General features: G+C 32.2%; 4 protein-coding genes across 4 annotated transcripts; all 4 read right to left on the bottom strand.

Annotated features, from left to right (window-relative positions):
* Positions 1 to 310: 310 nt before the first annotated feature.
* LOC123923936 (60S ribosomal protein L37a) lies at positions 311 to 1,538 on the bottom strand. Its single transcript, XM_045976678.1, has 5 exons — positions 1,383 to 1,538; positions 1,247 to 1,286; positions 810 to 898; positions 613 to 695; positions 311 to 527 (listed from the first exon to the last, which is right to left on the bottom strand). The coding sequence occupies exons 1-5, from the start codon at positions 1,383 to 1,385 to the stop codon at positions 464 to 466; spliced, it is 279 nt and encodes a 92-aa protein (XP_045832634.1). The 5' UTR covers positions 1,386 to 1,538; the 3' UTR covers positions 311 to 463.
* A 2,055-nt stretch (positions 1,539 to 3,593) lies between these two features.
* LOC123923934 (ras-related protein RABH1b-like) lies at positions 3,594 to 10,221 on the bottom strand. The gene is made up of 6 exons (XM_045976676.1): positions 9,903 to 10,221; positions 7,650 to 7,720; positions 6,549 to 6,637; positions 5,758 to 5,869; positions 4,415 to 4,505; positions 3,594 to 4,064 (listed from the first exon to the last, which is right to left on the bottom strand). The coding sequence occupies exons 1-6, from the start codon at positions 10,017 to 10,019 to the stop codon at positions 3,924 to 3,926; spliced, it is 621 nt and encodes a 206-aa protein (XP_045832632.1). The 5' UTR covers positions 10,020 to 10,221; the 3' UTR covers positions 3,594 to 3,923.
* On the bottom strand, positions 8,907 to 9,644 carry LOC123923935 (pectinesterase inhibitor 12-like). Its single transcript, XM_045976677.1, has one exon. It carries the CDS (start codon positions 9,568 to 9,570, stop codon positions 8,992 to 8,994), a length of 579 nt encoding a protein of 192 aa, XP_045832633.1. The 5' UTR covers positions 9,571 to 9,644; the 3' UTR covers positions 8,907 to 8,991.
* A 4,765-nt stretch (positions 10,222 to 14,986) lies between the features above and the next one.
* Positions 14,987 to 16,141, bottom strand: LOC123923933 (putative invertase inhibitor). The gene has a single exon (XM_045976675.1). The coding sequence runs from the start codon at positions 16,062 to 16,064 to the stop codon at positions 15,486 to 15,488; it is 579 nt and encodes a 192-aa protein (XP_045832631.1). The 5' UTR covers positions 16,065 to 16,141; the 3' UTR covers positions 14,987 to 15,485.
* Positions 16,142 to 17,119: the final 978 nt, after the last annotated feature.

Raw genomic sequence — 17,119 nt, 5'->3', positions numbered from 1 at the left:
TTTTTTCTGGAAAGCAATACTGATAAATATAAACTTGTTTGAAAACAAAAAGGTTGACTTGTAAAACTAATTGGTTATTTGGTTACTTAAAAGTAAAAATGAATAATCGTTTATATTCTATTATAATGTACCCATCTCTTTAGACCTTAACTGGTTATGCAGAGTTTCATTTGTATAATCAAAAGATCACACAAATGCATCACACAAGAAAACCATTGGGGAAACTAGTCTGGAAGAAAAAAAATCAAGAAACTATAACCGCGTTGCAGATAATGAAAGGAAACAAAAAAACTATAGAGGCAATTGCAGATAATGAAAGGAAACAACATATGTATTTGCTCTAACAGATAGTTGCAAACAAAATTTAAGTTTTCTCGGATAAGAACTCGAAACAGAAGTTTAATTGGAGTACAATAAATGTAGATCTCAGAAATTCAACTAGACTCGAGCAAAAGCTAAAAGCTTAACTTTCAGTCTGTTCCCTCAACCTCCTGATGGTGCTACGAACAGTCACGGCACTTGCAGTGCTGTGAAAATAATGAGAACAAAGTCATGCGGCCGCCTTTCAAAACAGACAAATAAAACATTGAAAAAAGGAATAAGAAAAATTACTTCAAAGTGTAAGCTCCTCCTGCTTTCACTTTACCGCAATCCTTGCATCCCCATATTCCTACAGCTTTTCTCTTCACGGCATACTGCAACAACGAGTAATCGATCATCAGAACTCAATATTTCAAAAGCATTACATTATACCTACTAAAATAAATGGTATGGTTGGTAGTTGACAGATGATATATGCACTATACTACCTTTCCACAAAATTCACAGAAAAATTTGCTGTGCTGACTAACTTCCATCTTCTTAATCTGCTTACGCAAACTAGCACCATAACGGGTACCTAACATAATATAATAAATCAAACAAATTAGCTACTCAGAAATTAACAAAAATGTCTATAAATACATATAAATCCAAACATGCTTATGTAAATTTTTTAATAGTGATCTGCAAATACATTTGATGAATTCTCAAGGCCAGAAACATTAATTTCCCCCCAAATTGTTAAACAACTTTATGCAATTAATCATTCTAAATCTTAACTAGAGTGCATAGATCAGTAATTATTCTATAATTAAGTCAATTAACTTAGTAACATATACTACATCAGAAACAAAGCATGCAAAAACATAGAAGAACGTAATAACAGATTAAAGTAAGTAAAATTAAGGCGAGAAAAATAGAGTACCATATTTGCCAACAATGCCAGCCTTCTTGGTTCTCTTAGTCTGCAAAAACGGTAAAGAGAAGTTTAGAATTGGATGATGATGATGATTATTATTATTATTATCGGAAATGAGAGAGAGAAAGAAAAGAGTACCAACCATTTTTAGCGAGATAGAGATCGGAGGAGGAGGCGCTGTAAGCAAAAGTGTAGAAGAACAGCGATGGAATGGAAGAAGCGGCAGTAAAGAGAAAACCTAATTTTCAGTTTTATAGAGATCCGCTTTCGATGGGTTGTTGATGGGTCGGGTCCAGACTGCTGGGATATGGATCCTCAACAGCGTAAATGTCTACTGTTATCCCTACACCCGACATCTCATCCCTTAAATCAATCCAATGGTTGATATATATATATATATATATTTTTTATTTTACAAACAATCCAATGGTTGGTGTTTTATAAAGGAAAAAAAAAAAAAAAACAGATCCGTACTTTTTTTTTCTCCAAACATATCCATAAGTTCTACTCTATGATTACGCGAAGTTGCTTGTAGGGTTGGGTAGGGTTGGGGGTTGGGGATAGGTTAAAGAAAGAGTCTGGCTTAACTTGAGTCTGTGTAGGCTAGATTTTAGGTTCTTGTAGGCTGACCTGATCTATTCTCACCCCTAATTATGAGCAATAAGCATATGTAATTATTAAGAATTACTACTTATATGGAGAAAGTCTCGGGTGGTCACAAGGATTTAAACCCTCTGTTTGGACACACACATGAGTGTCTAGTGACCTTACCTTCTATTTTGAGCCTCGAGTTAAGGACACTCAATTTAAATCCTCTATTTGGACACACACATGAGTCTCGGGTGGTCACAAGGATTTAAACCCTCTATTTTGAGCCTCAGGTTATGTTCGTTCTAACTTGGCATGTGCATGAGAGATATTAAATCTAAGTATGACCCAATAGTTGATGATAACTCTTCGACGAGTTCTACTTTGACACATCTTGGCGATAATAGCTCAAATACCGCTAATAGCTGACTAAGCGGATAAACACTTGGAAAGATATGACATGAAGAATAGGAAGGAGTTTAGGGAACGTGGGGAGTGGAGCATCTCCATTATTTCTCCACTACTCCCATGACACTCTTATATATAAGTGATCATATTCTATCTTTTATTGGTTGTATTTGTGCTTCCAGGCTTGCAAGATAATATTTGTCACCAATTGTAGAACCTTAATTGGGATAGATAGTTGTTTTTAAAAGGAAGGTATGGAGGCCAATTATTACCTATTGTTGGCAAAGATGCTATTAAGGATGACAATGGATGCCCATGGGTGCGGGTTTGATACTACCCAAACCCGCACTTGAAATCACCACCTAAACCCAACCCAAATGTTGTTCGGATGGAAAAACAAAACACACGCCCACACCCGTTGGGTTCGGGTTTTTCCACCTAAACCCGAAACCCGCACGGATAATTTAACACATTAGCATATTCTTGGGCAACTCTAGAAGTTCCTATTCATATATATCACATGTAGAATAACAAAGAATAATTAGTTAACAATATGTAAAGATTATTTGACATACATTACGATATTTAATTAATATTTTATAATTTTACCATCATTCTCGGCAGCCCATAGCCAATTCCTAGCACACATCAAAGCCTCTAATTTTACACTTGTATGTAGGGGTAATTAGGTAATTTAATATATATTCGGATGGGTGATCGAGTTTTGGGTGTGTGTTTAATACTACCCAAATCCACACCCATATATTCGGGTGTCACCCGAAGCCAAACCCGGTCAATTCAGGTTTTGCCTGTTAAATTAGGTTTGGGTTCGAGTGGATCTATCGGGTTTGAGTTTTTCTGTCATGCTATAACACTAAAAATTGTGTCCAATTGATTTTGCTATTGTTGAAGCTGAGATAACAGATTCATGGCCGTTATTTGTACAATTACTAAGACCTCAACAACATTCAATATAGAAAGATGGCCGTTAATATAAATGATCTAGCACAATTCTTCGCCATTTTTTCAATTCAAAGTTGGAACTAGTAACAATGAAGAAGAGGAGAATTATGGTTCAAAAATCAATAGATAATATGAAATTAGATGAATAACTAATGGAGGAATTTTAATATGAAATGTGGAGGAAATCACAAGTTATAGGAGGATAATAGTATTGGTGCTTTCTCTGGGTTTTTTTTTTTTTTTAAGTTGTCACTTCAACTCTTTGGTCAATTGGTCAAAATTGGACTGGGGGTTTAGTAAATAAGAAAAAGAGTAAACGTGAAATGCTAAAATCACACAATTGAAACTATGAGGGTCAAAATCCAATAATTGAAAAACATGAGGGCCAAAAATGTATTTAAACCTATATATTATATAAAGCATGCTGTTATTTAGACTCCAAATATTCTTCTGTAAATTGCAACAAATTCCTCTCAAGCTTTTCACAGTTCTAATGAAGAAAGTAAATATGTCCAATCCCATGTTTACCTTTCAAAAAAACTAAACAATAAATCAGTTACTGCTACGTCTCCATTTGTTTTCTATAATTTATCTCACCCAATGCAATGCTGTTGAAGTCTAGAAAACTAAAGAACCTTTACACATCTGAAGCAACCCACAACCCAAAATAAATAGCATAAATCAGAAAAGATACAAAACTTTTCAAGATAACAACAAGGCTCATTCAGCAAGCACATCCACCAGACTGAGGTTGAGAGTCATGGCCGGCAGAAGACCTCAGGTTCACATCCACCATGTCTTCTTGTTTTGTGGATGATAGTGTTTCCATTCCAGGTAATGCAGCAGCAATTTTTCGAAAGAGGGCCTAAGTTAATAGGTTTGAAAAATCAGTACAAATAAAATGTCTCAAAAAAGTACATATGCAATAATGCTAGCAAATATATATTATGTCTTGGTCTTGCGTACAATACAAGAAACTAATTTTTGGAAAATTTTATTAAGTTGACTAGTATAAACAACCAACTTTTGTCTTCACTCTGCAAGACACGTCTCATTAGAAAATGAATACAATGCAGGCGATCTACTATCCCACATTAAGTTTTAACCATTTGAAATATCTCACCCAAGACAATGCAATAGGCAACTTAGCTTTTTGTCTTGAAATTTTCGAACTGATATTTGTTAAATGTGTGACAAAAGGAAGGGAAGGTTTACCTTTATATTAAAGCCGGCTTTGGCACTAGCTTCAATAAACATAACGTTGAGCTCCCTAGACTTCGCTTCTCCTTCCTCTGTGGAGACTTGCCTGCAGAATCATGTAAAGAATATAAGTATAAAGAAAATTTAGCGTTAGAAAGAAGTTATCTAGGTACCCAATTTTTTTCCAGGATTAGGTATCCAAATGAATTGTCTATAGCATATCATTGGCAACTTACAAATGTATATAGTAGGTTTATAAATTTTTTATTATAAAATCATTAGTCAATAAAACCTTGCAAAGTCACCTTGGGTACCAAACCCATAAATAACAAGGACATAAGCAACTGAGAGTAAACATAAAACAGTTTATAAAAGACAAATTTAACAAGGATGTGAAATACACACGAAGCATCTCAAGGGGCAATCCATTCACACTAATAAACCCTGGGAGAATTATAGGTCTCCCTCTCATATTACTATCATAGGATATGAGACCACAAATTCCTTGCACTTGTCTTAGGAAAATGTAGCATTGTCCAAATTCCTCAGGTCAGCATAATATTCCTTTTAAAAGAGGTCTACATCAAGGTGAAAACGTGTTTTACCATTATTTCCGGGCAATGTTGCAACAACACGGAAAGGGCAGAAAGCCATACTAGATAATATTTTTACTGACCTTGCTCCCTTTTCCCCAGAGCTAATCCCTCTAATACGAACACAAATCTGATTATATATATTGCAGAAAAGAAATGACTGAATAAAGCCCAAAAAGTGTCGGGGAAATGCCCTTCAGCAAAACCAGATTCTTTCATAGTTTTCTTTAATGCAGTGTAAACTAAAAGGGGTTACGCTTATGCAAGTGTCTGATGTATTGCTTGAGATGATTTTCATTTTACCTTAAAAGTAATACGTCAATAGATTCAACCATTCTAAAGAAATTCTAGATACAATTCAAGGCTTTGAACAGTGGCACAGTAACTATCACCTATTTAGTTCATAACAACAGATCTTAATCAATGGATAAGTATAACTCGTTTCACTATTAAACACTAATTATCATCCTTCATATGCTTGATTCTGTTTCAATTATCTATGATCTACTACACACGGTATTATTTTCCCATATCCCAGTCTTGCCTTTGAAAAATGAAATGATAATTTGTGTAGTACTGAAAAATCACAATTTGTTCATAACTAACCCATAAACTTCCTCTAATTATTGATTAGACAATAATTAGTAATTAGAAGGGTAAAACAAAACAAAATGAGGACACTAGATAATGGAGAACAAAACAGCTATGCCATGAAACAGGTATAAGCTATCTGTTGGAGTCAATCCACAATTGAATATTCATTACCTCTTATCCACAAGGTCAGTTTTGTTCCCAACAAGAACAACAATAACATCACTTCCTCTCTCACTGCGCACCTCTTCAATCCACCTTGATGTGTTTAGGAAAGTCTGACGACCTACATCATAGAAATACTGAATAATCAGAAAGCATCCATCAAAGTGCAAGCGAACAAAATATTCAAGTCATCCAGAGAAATTAAATAAGTTGGCTATGGATAATAGGAAGCAGCTGTGGGAGAAAGCAACTTCTTGAGAATTTCTGGTTTTTGATTTGTCACTATCACCTAGTTGGCAGAGAGGTGCCTCAAGCGCACTGAGGAAGGCCATATGTCCTTTCCATATTAACTCGCTCTTTTACATTAAAAATATTCACACTTTAATGTAGTCAACTATAGAAAAAAGGGAAAAAACTGAGAAAGAGAAAGAAGGGGGGGGGAAGGTTTTGCTCCTGAAAATGTGAAAAATGAACATTTTACCCGAATCCAAAAGAAAGAAAAGGGAATAACTCAAATACATTGAAATTTTGTTATTTATTTGATATGCCGCATACATATTTCTCATGAGAATAACTCTTCCTTAGTAGGTTTTTGAAGAAACAAATAATGAATTACAAACTCAAAACTCTTCCAATTCAATGTTTTAATCAACCATCCTGTGGCTAACTAATTGACGAGCATCCAGAAAATTAAAAACTCAAGGTGACTGTTGATATTTTATTATAATGCAGAATCTGCATGAAAATATAAATTGTCAATAAAGGAATAGGTGAAAAAAAAGCATATTTAAATGACATACTTGCAACATCATAAACAATGACCGCAACAGATGAGTCCCTAATGTAGCTTGGAATAAGACTTCTAAATCTCTCCTGTCCAGCCGTATCCCTATCACAGACATGGAACACAAATTTAAGATTTTGAGAGGAAAAAATAAAAAATAAAATCAATAACATAGCATTCAAGTAATGCTTATACATGTAATGCTTGTCAATATGCATCAATTTTTTAACATTTGAAGTAAGACATAAAACCATACAAAGTAGGAATAAAAATTTAAAACTATAAACACCAAATGTTGCAGATTCCGAGATGACTTGTAGCATCACATTCATAATTAAATAATCAAATTTAAAACCCGTTTTTATGCTATAAAGTAAAATAAATACCTTTAGGTAGGATACTTAAAAGCAACAGCAAATGGTTATTACAGTGAGATTCAAAGTTATGTCTGAGATAAAGACAAAAGACTTTAGAACATTGATGAATTTTCCAAAACATCAATGAAAGAACATTGATGTTAGAATTCAAAATATATCACATCTTCACAAATTCATAACTTTGTATACCAAATAGATCATTGAAAACAAAAATAAAACAGAACTTACAGAAGAAACAGGATAAGCATTAAATTATAATGCTTGTACAGTTCAATAATTTGCATAATTAAGGAGTGGATTAGAGTAAAAAGAAAGGAAGGATTGTTCATCCCTCACTTGAAAGCAAAATTATAATGTCCGTATATCTTTAATTTGCTCAGAACAAGCAAAATTAGAGAGAACAATCAAAACTCAAAAGTTCAAGATAAGACTAAAATAACTTCAGTAAGGGTTTTGTTATTTTTTCAATTGTTTTGTTAATGTATATTGAGTTTCTTATGGGCTGTGTCTAATAGGGATCTGCTCATGCTAGAATTGCTAAAAATTAAATTGTTAAAAATATGGTATTAGCCAACACTATACTATGTTGCTATACTGTAATAAACACTCGCATTCAGCTCTTCATTTTTAGACCAAACAATGTGACCTTTGCTCCCCCCCCCCCCCCCCCCCCCCATTTTCTTGCCTAATGCCATTCCTCACCTTTCTTCCTAAAAGAATTTTCAAAAGCCACATCTTACCATAACTGCAGCCGAACAGTTCGATCTTCGAGATACATAGTTTTTGATAGAAAATCAATGCCGATTGTAGCCTGTTAGGAAAAAGGAAAAATAAGTTGAGTAGAAGTTAGAGATATAAATGAATCTAGAGAAATGGAAATGCACAATTGCCCATAGTGAAATGTTTTTCTTAAAATTGGGAACCAATGTGGGACTTCTTTACAATTTTCATACGACAGCCCGGTAGCATGACAAACTTAATATGCATTTATAAACATTAGAAGGAAGACAAACAATGTACATATTTTAACACATTACACTGAAAACAATAAATATAAATAAGATAATTCTATGGTCAGAGTTGTAGGAGGCAATGGAATTGAAGACACATGAAAACATATATCAAAGTTAAAAAATTAGCTTGCATGAGTACAACAGTGAGTAAAAAGAAAACTAAAATTAGAGGATACATTTTCCATGTGGATCTGATACATGCTAGTTAAAATTCCAATTTAAATTGTAAAATCCAATGGTACGATTTTACGATTATGCTTGCCCTTAGCGATCATGAGTATATAGAGGGTGAGCTACTCATGGGCTTGGGAGGAAGGCCATGGCCCGCCCAAAGTCCCAAATTTTTCATTTTTTATAGGATACATATTTTAGTTAAATGTTATACAGTATTATATATGTTATCCTTTGAATTTATATTACAATTATGGGATGTGGTCTGTTGGTAAAGAAGCGTTGCTGCATTTTTAAAGATGCGAGTTTGATCCCTGTGTCTACCATTTTAGCCTTTAACTTCTATTTTTAACAAAAAAAAAAAACTATAATATTATTGCAATATGCCAGATTCAAACCCTAGTTTGTAAGCAAATTTAAAATGAACAAACCACTACACCGTCAATAATACATGTTACACATTACGGTGGGAAAATATATGTATATTAAAAACATGGGTCCCCCATAAAAATAGTTCTAGGTCCGCCACACATATTGGTTTTTACTACTTTGATTGATGCAAGTATCTTTATGACAAGAAGTAGTGAAGAATTCTCTTTATTACAATATAGATTGCAGAACTACAAGAGTCAGCACCTCCCAATACTCAAGGGCCCTTATTCCCTCAAATATCAATTTACCTCTCCTTCCCATCCTCCTTCTAATATATAGGCAAGTAGGCAACATGTCTTATTTCTCTAGTCATACTCCTAGTCCCCAGCAAGTCAGTTAATGAAAAAACATTCTTACAATCGTAGTTTACAAATAAAAACATAAAGTTAAAACGTGGATCTCTACATAATCAGCTCAAGTAAAACAGAAAGGTACTGCATTTGCAGTTGAACTTGGTGTGAATTGATTAAAAAGGTATTGCATTTGCAGTCACAGGGGTAGACAAGTGGATGATGCAAAGCGCAATACCACATAACTGGAAGAGATTATAATTCTCCTCGGTCAAAGGAGAAACTTCACCCTTCTCTTCAAAACCTTGTTGGCATGTCGACGCTGCTTCCATAACCGAACTCATCCAAATCCTACTTACTTCATAATTCCCCGATAAGAAAACATCTACGGAATCCACTATCCTCCATACCGCATCACTATATAGTTCCAAACAATCCGTTAAGCAACCCATCACATATTTATCCAAACTCTCATCACCCAATAACTTCTCTACAGTTGCAAGCGTATTAGTCACATTCTCCAAAGCTAACTCCATTGCAATTATAGCCAACCCTTCAAGATTTGTCGAATGACTCACCGGAACCACCGGAAGAGCTGTCGAGCATAAACTATAGCTCAAAATTACAGATTGGTTTGCACATTTTTCGCAGGTTTGGTCGATTAAGTCGTGACTAGAACATATTGTTCCATGAGAGATTGTAACAAGAAACAAGAAAAAAAGGTATAGAGAAACACACAAAGAATACCTATGCATAATTTATTTCTTATGATAATGAATTGAAATCGGTTTATGTGAATGATAATGCAGAACTATAGAAGAAAAAAAAGCAATGTATGGTTAATTTATACAGAAAGATTGTACTTTATAAAGGAAATTTCCTAAGCAATTTCATATTTGTTGGTTAATCAATAAAAAGACAATAAGTTAAACTCAATAAGAAGCATTTAAATATGATTGTACAATATAATAGCATAGAATTATGAAATTGAGTATGGTTTTGTGGAAATTTCGTATGAATTTCGAATGAAACTTGATCTGTGTAAAACGACGAAAATGATGAATGGATCTGAAAAGAAGAAAGAAACCTGATAGGTATTGTCGAATTTGTCGTACATGAAGCGAGTGATGATGCTGGTTTTACCGACGGATTGATCGCCCAAGAAAACAAGCTTGTACTTAGCGAGAGCTGAAACCGGCGCCATTAAGATTAACAACGGTTCGTTGTGATTCCGATTCCGATTCCGATCTCGATTCCGTCACCACCTCAGATTTGCTTCCTGCTTCACTGTATGTAATTTGATTTGATGGATCAATCGATTACAATTATTCAACTGTCTTTGTTTTGCTTTCTCTTTTTTATTATTCTATTAGTGTATGCTTAGGTGGATTTACTATGAATATTATGAATGAATAATCCAAAGTTTGCTTAGAGAAATACTATTTTACTAATTTTTTACCTTTTTGTTAAGTATCACGCAGGTTAGATTGTCACACATTTAAATGTGGAGAAATATGAAATTTGGGTTCAAATTTCGGTCTTTTTAATAATATTTCGGATAGTTGCCATTTGAGCTATACTTACGGGACATATTTTACTAATTTTTTATTATTTAATGAACTCACATCTTTAACTCCAATAAAATTAGTCATATTATATTATGTAATGTTCCTACCAACTGAACTATGCATCGTACCCGAAATGCTTTAATATCTCTTTTGTAAATGCATCTTTAATATCTCTTTTGTTACCAATATTATTATTATTATGGACTAAATTGATCAACAAAAAATATATTTAAGGACTAAAATGACAATTTAAAAACATATGTGTCCAGTCAACGTTAAAGGTCACAGTAGAACAAGGTAATTAGAATGGTGACAATGCAACAAGTTTTTCTAACGAATGATAGTTTCAAGGGTAACGGTCCAACAAGTCAGAAACTTTAAGAATATTTTTGTTACCTAAAAAACTTATAAGACTTAACTATTACAAATGCGAAATTTAAAGGACTCATGAATGCATTTGGCCTTATTTTTATACTGACAGTGATGGTGCGAACTAAGTTCGCAACTTGAGTAGCGTACTGTATTTTTCTAGAATTTAATTTTTTATAAGGTTTGCTAGTTAAATTACAACGAAGTGGCTGTGACATAGTATCGACCACTCACAGACATACGATGTTTCGGTCAAAATGTTTTTATAGGGTGAGGAAAGGGTTCACATTTAAGTTCACACTTTAAATAGTAAATCAGGTTTTTTGAAATTATGTTTTTTACAACCCTCGCTACTTAAGATGCGAGGGAGGAGGGGGTAAAAATAGTAACGCAAGATACACACGAGAAGGGTGGGGGAGCGAAAAAAAAAATCCTCTTTTACATATCTCTATGTGTAAACCCGAACCGATCCAATTCGGTGGTGAGGGGATTGGGTCAATGGGTCATTACATATAGTTTTTTTAATGAATTCTCAAAGATGATATTTTTCATGAAATTTTTAAAAATTTAGACAAATTTTACCATTAAAAATTTAAACACTTGAAATTACATGAAATAATTTAAATATAGTATCAAAATTTAAGATTTTAAAACATACAATTTCCTTTCTTAAAAAAAACATAAAATTTCTTCACAAAAAAAAAATATAGTTCGTCAAAAAAAATAAAATAATAAATGTAACAATTTTTTTAAAATGGATTGGGTTCACGAATTCCTGAGTTTAGAATCATGAACCCATTACCCGAACCAAACCACTTCGAATTTGAACGGATTGGTACAGATTGGACTCACACTTGAATGAATTTGGGTAAAACGTGAGTCGGGTTAATTAGATCACCGGGTTGAACGAGTTACCTGTACTCGTGAATATCCCTATGTGCAAGTGATAAAAAAACTATTCGAAATTTCATCGTCATTTGAAGGTTGTTACATCTTTGTGCTGATAACGTACACTCATTAATATATGTGGGAGTCGGGGTTTGAAATTTTTTTCTAAATTACCTCTTCATAATTTGGGGAAATTTATCCATCAACTAATGAGAACAAAGCCACATAAATAAATTTGCATGTGAAATAAAAATTGGTTGCAGGGCAAGGACGGAACTAGGATGTTTTTTTTTGTGTGGCCAAAATTTATTAGCATTAAAAATTTTAAATGACAATTTTGAATTTAAGTATGAAAAATATACTTTATTTGTCTTAAATCTTTAGTCATTTTAAAATTTCGCACATAGAATAAGAAATAATAAATATTGAAATGTTATGTTATTTTTACTCTTACTTTTTATTTTATTTTTTAAAAAAAATAAAAATTCAATTAATAGATGTTTATAGTTTTTACAAGGGAACAAAGGGAAAAATATCATTAACTGTGCTTTAGTTTTTTAAAAAAACTAAAATTTTGAGACAAAAGTAAAAAATTAGAGACAAAAGAAATGTTAAAAGTTTAGTATTCTCTTAACTATATTTAACATTAAACTTATGCAAGTGGAAATTTACAACACTAAATAATTGTACTTCTCTTTTATTTATCATTTTTTGACATGATATGTATTTAAATATGACTTTTTAAAGTAAAAGTAATGAAAATTATGATCTAGAAATCAAATATTTTGTGTTATTTTTTTCTAGATGAACTTTTTTTTTAAACATACCTACGAAATAACCATTCAAAAATACAAGTTTTCTTAACAGTAGATATCAAAATTGACAACATGATAATTTTTTAGGGATTAAAAATTTAATAAAAATTAAGTAAAGACTAAATTTAAAATGTTACTATTTTATAGAGACCAAAAACATATTTATCTCTTCTTATTTTTTCTTTTTCAGTAGCCTAGTAGTTAGAAATTTCACCTTAAAAATGAATAAGTGGAGTGTCCGGAGTTCGAACTCCGACTCATAAATAATATATGCGATGTCTCAACCAACTAAGTTAAGCTCACGGGGACCAAACATATTTAACTACACATATATATGTATAAACAAAATTTGGTGTGGCCATGGCCACACTTGGCCTTAACATAGGTCCGTCCATGTTGCAGGGTACCACATACAAATCTACTTATGTGGCTTGTTTTCATTGACCGATGGGTAAATACCTCTAAATTGTGAAGGGGTAGAGTAGGTATCACCGGAATTAAATTTCAAATGCTCTATTTATTTATTTATCTTTAAGGTAAGATTTATAGTCACTAAATTAGTTAACGCAGAAAAACCTACACTCGCTAATGGAGGTTTTAGATACTAAGAAATTTGAAAGGCTATAAAGAAACCATATATCCACACAAATACTTTTTTTTTTTTGGGTAGATATCCACACAAATACATTTTATTCATAACCCAATATGAATGAAAATAAAACGTGAACTTTGTCACGTTGAAAGAAAATTTAAATCAATATCAATTAGTTAGATATTGTAAAACAAATAATCAAGTAGTTAGGTTGAATAATGTGTAATAAGCCATCCACACAAGAATTTTGTCACTTTGAAAGCAAATTTGAACCAATAAAAATTGAAGAATTTTGAATCAATATCAAGTAGTAAGCTATGTGTCAAAAAAAATAAAAATCAAGTAGTAAACTAGAGTGCTAGACTGAATAACGTATAATAAGCAAATTCAACACAAGAAGGGTACTGTAACAAGTTTCATGATTTTTTTTGACAAACTACATTGAAAAGATAACAAAATATTTGGGTAGAAAGTTGAATAAGTGTAGGTCAACTAATTTTTTTTTGCAAAATTTAATACATAAAATTCTTTTAAAATCTATATATATTTCAATACTAGAGCTATTCTTACCTACGCACAAGCCTAAATTAATTTTTATTAAGCACACATACATAAGTTAAAAAAATTAAAAGATAAAAGAATGAATTAATATAAGATGATGTGACTAATTTATTTATCTTTAAATTTTTTTCAATGATGTGTGTGCGCCTAAATAAAATTGATTTGGAGTTGTGCCCAAGTTAGCATTTCTCTTCAATACTAAGAGACATTTTATAGATATAAAAAAATATTAATTATTTTAATTAAATACCACAATTTTTTGTTTGTGAAGTAATTCAGTGACTAGAGTTGTTAGGAGTTCTGGTTCTGTTCACAATCACAAGGAACCACATTTGGTTTCTTGGAAACCTCCGTAAGGTGCCGCGGTTAAATTAATTGTTGACGTTAGCTCTCTTGATAATTTAGGACGTCTGGTTTTGGAAGTTTAATTTGGGACACTAACAACAACTGGTTATTGGGTTTCTTAGGCAGCTGTGGTATTACTGCCAATATTAACGAGAGCTACAATCTATCTTCTACGGTATTGAGAAGGCTTGGAGCCATGATTACCGGTATGTTATCATTGTCTATGGTTAAGAATGGAATGTCATCATTGCAAATATGCAACGATTTCCACAAACGGCAAACAAGAGAAAAAACAAATCCTTAATTAGGACTACTTTTTTTTTATATTATTTTTTGGGTTATCATAATATTAATACGAAATTTCATATGAGATATCATCCTCTCTTTCAATTGTTTTTATAATTATAAAAATAAATACTAAATACTAATGATCACACATCATAGTAAATTTTGACTTGGTCTCATTCCAACAACATGCATTAATTTTGTATGATGATAATGTTAGTACAAACAAAAAGAATTTATTTATTTTATTTTCACCAAAACTAGTAAAGCACAAGATGGAATATGCATGAAGTTAGCACTGTCCAACCCAAAGTTCTAAGTGGACCTATAAAAAGTGACTTATATGTCACAATCACTTTCTACTTTTGTCCAATCAAACCGAATTGGTAACTAGCTTCTCACCTGTTAGCCATACCATACCCATCCAATAATAACAACAATAACAATAATAACAAGAAGCTAAGGAAGAAAATCTTGGTTGCTATCAACTTATCATCACGCAACATAAAAAACACACAACAAAAAAAAATACTATAATAACAAACTTATCTTTGGTACCACATACTCGGGTGTCGGTGAATATGTCAGAATTACGGTAGTTCACTATAATATTATAAAAATTATAAAGTGTAATTTTTAAAAAAATTACGGTAGCTCGATATAATTTAGATATACTCATCATGATATTAAAAATAGACTAAACTTTGTTGTTAAAAGAAAATCATAGACTAAACTTTAGAAGGAAACAAAACAAAGAAAAAAAAAAGCAATTCCTTCATATGAAAATCATCACACTCTTTCAAATAAAAAGAAAAAAGAAAAAAGAAAATCACACTTACAATTTCAACCTCAATACAATTCTGAGTTCGATCTCTGTCTTAGTCCTAGGCATACAACAACGTTAAACCTCTTAAGGAGAGTTTGCCGTCCATTTAAATCCTACAAAGCTCGAGGGATTACCCGGTTTACACCCAAAAAATATACAGAATAACATATAATATCAATATTATTTTTTTGACAGAAATAATATCAATATATATATATATATATATATATTTAAAAAGACAAGTAATAACCAACAAAAATTAGATATGAATAAATACAATCCATCTCTAGATTAATTTTATTTTTTTCATCTCTAATTTTCATCCACAATTCAACTTTTTTCACATATGAAACTAGTAAAATTAATTTCACATGACTCACAGAACACTACATGTACATGCTTCTTCTCAAGAGCTAGCTAGCTAGTTATGTTGATGAATCATTTGAATAAAAGATAGAGATATGACGTTGAGTTGAAAGTAAACACGATTCTCTTTTGTTAAAGGAGAAGTTTCATTTTTCTCTTTCCTTTCTTTGAATTGATCTTCACATGTAACCGAATCATCTAAGGCGGCGCTAACGTTTATACCGGCCGTGTCCAAATCCTTTGATTTATTGAAAGCAACCAAAGCATCATCTAAAGATGAAAGTGAATCATTGTAAAGATCAAAACAATCTTGTAAACATGATTTGACATATTCATCTTGAGTTTGGTTTTGCAACTGCTTTGAAATTATGGAAATGATTTTGGTTCCATTGGACTTGGTTAGCTGAATTGATATGTTCACAAGATCTTCAAGTTTGGTAGGTTGTGATTTGTTCTTGCAAGCTTCATTGAGGGATGTAACACAAAAATCATAGCTCAAATTTGGGTCATTATTAGAGGCATCCCTACAAGATTGAAGGATAAGATTGGAGCCATAACCATTTGAGTGTTGAGAAAGAAAAAGAAGAGAAAAAACTATGTATATGAGGAACTTCATGCTTCTAAGTTTTTCCATATAGTTCTCTTTTTTTGGTTGAGTGTGTGATTGTGAGAAATGGAATATGTTTTTAGGCCTTATAATGTGATGGGGTGGGGGCAATATTGTATTAATATATTGTTTTTATATACAAGAAATATGATTAGTTTGGTGGAATCTGATACTGCACGTTGATTGGATAAGGAAAACTTACTCTGGCAAAAGCCAAATAGAAGCTAAAATTCTGTTTTCTTCTGCTTGCTTTTCTGTTTTGATTTGGTTACATTTGGTAACATTTTATAGATATATGTCATATTAGCTTGAAACCATTAGAAATTTGTCGCGTAACGCATGGATACATTGGATTTTTTACATAAAATAAAGAGTACGTGTATCTATCTATAGTGTATAGTAACAATAAAGAGAATTGAAAAGAGAATTGGGAAGTATATCACATTCTCAAATGTTTAAAAAGCTTTATTGTGCTATTCTCTAAAGAAGAAAAAAGCTTTAGTGTGTTTGTATTGTAAAACATGTGACTTGTTACCAGTAGTGTGTCTAGTTGAAGCTTTGCAGTGGGGTTTCACCATGGAAACAAGAGTTTAAAAACATAGCTAAGTTGAAGTTAAGTTAATTGAGAATATCGAGTTCAATTTTTGACTGGTCATATTTTATTTATTTTCCGATTGAACTTTGGATAGTTAAAAAAAAAATTCCTTAAAAATCATATGGTTAAAAAAGAAGAAAATATATCAGACGTCATCTATAATTTTGTTTCTTTAATCTATTGCTCTACGATACATGAAACCTACTATTATTTGTTTGTTTTCGCGACACAAAGGGAGCAAACTTGCTTTAAATAGAACTAGAAACCACACGCAAACTAATCAATGGCGTAATTTGCCTTGCAGTCAGTGATCATAAACTTTACAAGTTGTCACCACACATTAGACTGGCATAAAAAAGGAAATATTGTCCGACGAAATTAACAAAAAAAAAAAGAACATGAGTGCGCTAATTAACCATCACAATTCGCAAAACATCACGATGAATAGAAGGCGCACAACTTTTCTGCACTTTCAGATATCTTTAAC

The sequence above is a fragment of the Trifolium pratense genome, linkage group LG4, assembly GCF_020283565.1.
Source record: "Trifolium pratense cultivar HEN17-A07 linkage group LG4, ARS_RC_1.1, whole genome shotgun sequence".
Classification (NCBI taxonomy): domain Eukaryota; kingdom Viridiplantae; phylum Streptophyta; class Magnoliopsida; order Fabales; family Fabaceae; genus Trifolium; species Trifolium pratense.
Note: the sequence above shows the minus strand (reverse complement) of the source record. Positions and strands in the feature narration are given on the sequence as shown.